At 40.7% G+C, this 2,123-nt stretch overlaps 1 protein-coding gene across 1 annotated transcript; it reads left to right on the plus strand.

Moving 5' to 3' along the window:
- Positions 1-851: 851 nt before the first annotated feature.
- Positions 852-1,793, plus strand: LOC139581950 (trichohyalin-like). The gene has a single exon (XM_071412138.1). The coding sequence runs from the start codon at positions 852-854 to the stop codon at positions 1,791-1,793; it is 942 nt and encodes a 313-aa protein (XP_071268239.1).
- The last annotated feature ends 330 nt before the right edge of the window (positions 1,794-2,123 follow it).

A 2,123-nucleotide genomic window follows, 5' to 3' on the forward strand; every position in this document is an offset into this window, starting at 1 on the left:
AATAAAGACATGAAAACGTATAATTGTTTGTGTGTTATTAGTTTAAACACACTGTGTTTGTCTGTTGTTGTGACTTAGATGAAGATCAGATCACAATGTTATGACCAATTTATGCATAAATCCAGGTAATTCCAAAGGGTTGCCACTGTAGAGAGAAAGATGGAGAACCAGGTTTGATGATGATAAATGTCCGACTTTGAATCATATATTTTTATTAAAGTGATCTGACAAGCCAAAGGAAGATGTATTGGCCTGGGAGAATATATATATATATATATTATATATATATATATATATATTGTTATTATTATATTTTTTTTATTCAGTTGTCAGGAGGGTATCAACACATTTAAAACCAATTGAAATCCAGCTGTGTTGCTCAGGGAAATGCATCTACCTTCATTAGGATTGCCAAAGCGACTCTGAAGATGCAATTCATTAATCTAGACCGCTGAAAAGTGTTCTTCATATTGTTATGGAAAATCAATGGGATTGAGTTGGAGGACCGCCAAGCTAACCACTTCCATACAGGACCTGGGAAAAAAAGGCTACAAATAATGCATCAAGCCAAATCATATACCGTACAGACGCCGTAAACCGACAACACTCTGTTAACATGACTTAACCCAGGGGCAGAGTCATTAAGGGGAAAACAGTAGAACCCTATAGGTGAAAATACTTTGAAGAGGCCCAAAGCCTGGTTTACCGGTAATACAACCATGCTGAAGGTATAACGTGACATCCCCCACCCCAAAGACGATACACTTTGTTAATTTTAAAGAGTCCAAATTATTAGGGAAACAAATTATTTCAACAAATTGTGTGAAATATGTGAAAATACTCGACTAGAGATGAGACTAGAGCTAGAGATGAGACTAGAGCTAGAGGTGAGACTAGAGCTAGAGGTGAGACTAGAGCTAGTGATGAGACTAGAGCTAGAGGTGAGACTAGAGCTAGAGATGAGACTAGAGCTAGAGATGAGACTAGAGCTAGAGGTGAGACTAGAGCTAGAGATGAGACTAGAGCTAGAGATGAGACTAGAGCTAGAGGTGAGACTAGAGCTAGAGATGAGACTAGAGCTAGTGATGAGACTAGAGCTAGAGGTGAGACTAGAGCTAGAGATGAGACTAGAGCTAGAGATGAGACTAGAGCTAGAGGTGAGACTAGAGCTAGAGATGAGACTAGAGCTAGTGATGAGACTAGAGCTAGAGGTGAGACTAGAGCTAGAGATGAGACTAGAGCTAGAGATGAGACTAGAGCTAGAGGTGAGACTAGAGCTAGAGATGAGACTAGAGCTAGAGATGAGACTAGAGCTAGAGATGAGACTAGAGCTAGAGATGAGACTAGAGCTAGAGATGAGACTAGAGCTAGAGATGAGACTAGAGCTAGAGATGAGACTAGAGCTAGAGATGAGACTAGAGCTAGAGATGAGACTAGAGCTAGAGATGAGACTAGAGCTAGAGATGAGACTAGAGCTAGAGGTGAGACTAGAGCTAGTGATGAGACTAGAGCTAGAGATGAGACTAGAGCTAGAGGTGAGACTAGAGCTAGAGGTGAGACTAGAGCTAGAGGTGAGACTAGAGCTAGAGGTGAGACTAGAGCTAGAGATGAGACTAGAGCTAGAGATGAGACTAGAGCTAGAGGTGAGACTAGAGGTGAGACTAGAGCTAGAGATGAGACTAGAGCTAGAGGTGAGACTAGAGCTAGAGATGAGACTAGAGCTAGAGGTGAGACTAGAGCTAGAGGTGAGACTAGAGCTAGAGGTGAGACTAGAGCTAGAGTTAATGAATTAAATTAAATGACCCTCCACTGGACGATAAAAAAAAAAAAAACTCAACTCTCCCCCTGTCTGAAATTGAAAAGGCATGACCCTACCCCATTCTTTCCACTGGTCCCAGTTAAAACAATCCCAACGGTCCCATATTAATATCAGGAGAGGGGTAAATAGGTTAACAACACCAAAGGATTTGATATGATATATCTGTGGTCAGGTGTTTTGAGAACAGCCATTTTTTTATACAACACAATCAACCTACTCTGAGCTTTTTCTCATTCCCATGAATAACTCAAACAGTGTGGATGAATGTACTAAACTCCTTGAAGTTGTCCCCGGTAAAAAAATT

This window comes from Salvelinus alpinus, chromosome 7 (assembly GCF_045679555.1).
Source record: "Salvelinus alpinus chromosome 7, SLU_Salpinus.1, whole genome shotgun sequence".
NCBI lineage: Eukaryota > Metazoa > Chordata > Actinopteri > Salmoniformes > Salmonidae > Salvelinus > Salvelinus alpinus.

Excerpts from the sequence above, each read along its gene's own strand:
- LOC139581950 (XM_071412138.1), top strand. The coding sequence starts at position 852 with ATGAGACTAGAGCTAGAGATGAGACTAGAGCTAGAGGTGAGACTAGAG.